Source organism: Rhinopithecus bieti, unplaced genomic scaffold, assembly GCF_001698545.2.
Source record: "Rhinopithecus bieti isolate Rb0 unplaced genomic scaffold, ASM169854v2 scaffold_31533, whole genome shotgun sequence".
Lineage (NCBI taxonomy): Eukaryota > Metazoa > Chordata > Mammalia > Primates > Cercopithecidae > Rhinopithecus > Rhinopithecus bieti.
This window is the reverse complement of record NW_016890331.1, coordinates 1-2,622: the sequence shown is the minus strand read 5'-3', so window position 1 is coordinate 2,622 and position 2,622 is coordinate 1. Positions and strand designations below refer to the sequence as shown.

Genomic DNA, 2,622 nt, shown 5'->3' with positions numbered 1-2,622 from the left:
GAGGTGTATTTTTTAAATTTTCATTTTTCTTTACTTCCTTCACATGCAAGGGATGATCACTACTTTAAAAAATCCATTAAAAACCCAATGTTTTCTAATAATTCTACTTACAAAGAATAAAAAAATTATTGTGAAATTCAAAAAAAAAAAAAAAAAAGAAACTAAGGAATGTGCTTGGGAGACTTTGGTTACTTTCAAGGAGTGTGCTTGGGAGACTGCAGGTGGCATGATCAGCAACTGTCCAATCAGTAAACTTACCAGGGTAACAGACAAGCCCATTTAGCCTGTATCCATAAATTCCAGCCTTTTACCACTCTCCTTTAGTTCTCCTAGAGCCTCTTTGGAAGCATGATGCCACGATGCTGCATCTTGGGTAAGTAGGACCCCAAATCCAAATATCATCTCATCCCATCCCCAGTGCAGCTCCCAAACCTCAACCCAATTCATTCCCCTTTATCCCTAACATTATTCCAGCCTCCTGTGCCCTCCCTCCTAGTTATCTCAAAGCGTGACGAGCGTGCTGCTCAGAGCCTGCCTGAACAGGATCCCATACAGATTTAGCCCCAAGTGATAATCTCCACCTTTAAACCACCTTAACCCCTGTTCGTTTATTTGTTTGTTTCCATACTTGTCACATTCTCAGCTCCATGTTCAACCTTTTCTCTTTCTCCCTTAGTTCTTGTCTGGGCGATAACAGTCTTCCTCTCCCAGTGTTCAAAAGGAACTACAGGTAAGGACAGGACAGGGAAGAATGAGAAGGGAAGAGGTGACGTTGGGAAAAGAGACTGGGAATTGAGTATCTGTTCTTCCTTGGATGCACACCATCAATGTCTGCCCCCAGATGCTCCTGTTGACTCAGGACCATGGCTGTGCCAGCCGGCGCCCAGGTGTGGGAACAAGATCTACAACCCTTCGGAGCAGTGCTGTTACGATGACGCCATCTTGTCCTTAGAGCAGACCCGTCGCTGTGGCTCCAACTGCACCTTCTGGCCCTGCTTTGAGCTCTGCTGTCCCGAGTCCTTTGGCCCCCAGCAGAAGTTTCTTGTGAAGCTGAAGGTTCTGGGCACAAAGTCTCAGTGTCACTCATCTCCCATCTCCCGGAGCTGTTATCGGGTAAAGGCCCCTACCTTGCTCTTAACTAAAGGTATGACGGAGGGATCAGGGATACAGAGGGCTTGAAGAGGAACTCCTGTTTGTGGAGTTCTAATAAGGGCAAAAGAGTCAGCCTGGTGGGAGCAGGGGAAAGCAAAAAGAAGAAGCAGATAAGCTGTAAGTCTGCCTTTCTTCATGGTCCAGGACAAATAGCCCTCCTGCATAAATAACTCACAACCTTCTTGCACCCAGCTATCACCAGATCCTTAGCTGGTAGAAAAATGCAAGTCATGCAGTTGCCTTCCTGATGTAAAAAACTAACATGCTAAATAATCCAGTGTCGGGAAGACAAAGATGTTTTGCTTCTCTGAAGAAGCTTATAATAATGTACAGTATATGTATATGCAGGGAACAATTGGTCAAAAGTGGATTTTGGTTTCCCCGAGGGGAAAGACTGGCTTTGTAATTATAATTTTTTCCTTATTTTACTTACAACTGGTAGAGTCTAAGTATTGTACGAAGTGCCCATAACTCTGTCAGTAAATTTGAGCATATTTTTATTAGTTAATGTCAGTTTAAGTAGTCCTTTTGTTTGTTTCTGTTTTTAAGGTGAATTTTTAATTCTATCTGAAATCAGTTAAGATACCTTGACAAAAACTGCAATGAGAGGAGGTAAGATATCCTTTTTCAGGAAGAACTGATATCTCTGGCTAAATATTTCTCCTTTTATTATGGTTTCTGAATCAGTTATTTTCTTCAGCTTTAATTTCATAAAATTAAAAAACTATAAAAAACTTCCTGTAGCTGTTGGAATAATTAAAAAATCTGGTGCAGCCGTGGTATACCAATCTTTAGAATTCTTAAGTATTCTAATGTTTCAAGATGAGGTCATGCTTGGGAAAATCATGTCACAGCATTTACATTACTTTCAAATGTCATTTTTTTACCCTGGAAAAAAGTAATAATGTTCATCGTAACCCTAGCAGCCTGGATAGCGAGCTAAACAAACCCTTGGAAGATTAAATTTTAATCAAGTAGACTAGGAATACAAAAAACAAGTCCTTCCTCCCCTTCCTCCCACCTTTACAATCTTACTGGAAGGGTGTTCAGAAATTAAAATTTGTGTTTGCTAAGACTTTATTCTGTTGGGGTTTTAAGAGGTAATACATGTAATGTAAAATGTATGTAAACCATTGCAGGTTTCTGGGGCATTTTCCATGCATCAGTAAGATGTCTGACGGTAACTGAATGTAACTTACAGAAAGTAACTAAAAGTTACATTCAGAAAATAGCATCAGGCCTTGGATGTTCTTTATTAAACTCTTTTCAGGCACTAACTTTACCAAAACATCTGTCATTTTCTAAAGTTCTTTTGCTAAAACTGTTGACTATGGAAAACAACAAAAGGAATTTTTTAGTCTGCTGCTATTATTAACATTTATTATCTGTATCTTTTGGCTCAGGAAATGACTTCACCTAGTCATTCCATAAGCCGATCTTTAACAGGGTCACCTAGCTAATTGGGCTGTG

The 2,622-nt window shown here is 40.1% G+C and overlaps 1 protein-coding gene across 3 annotated transcripts; it reads left to right on the top strand.

Annotated features, from left to right (window-relative positions):
* The first annotated feature begins 265 nt into the window (after positions 1-265).
* On the top strand, positions 266-2,357 carry LOC108525898 (insulin growth factor-like family member 3). 3 transcript variants are annotated; one of them, XM_017866679.1, is made up of 5 exons: positions 266-373; positions 677-730; positions 953-1,144; positions 1,702-1,764; positions 2,292-2,357. In XM_017866679.1, exons 1-4 carry the CDS (start codon positions 349-351, stop codon positions 1,731-1,733), a joined length of 303 nt encoding a protein of 100 aa, XP_017722168.1. In that variant the 5' UTR covers positions 266-348; the 3' UTR covers positions 1,734-1,764; positions 2,292-2,357. The 3 variants fall into 3 exon arrangements, with proteins under 3 accessions (XP_017722168.1, XP_017722166.1, XP_017722167.1); XM_017866677.1 differs by having other exon boundaries at positions 267-373; positions 842-1,144; positions 2,292-2,336; XM_017866678.1 differs by lacking the exon at positions 2,292-2,357 and having other exon boundaries at positions 268-373; positions 842-1,113.
* Positions 2,358-2,622: the final 265 nt, after the last annotated feature.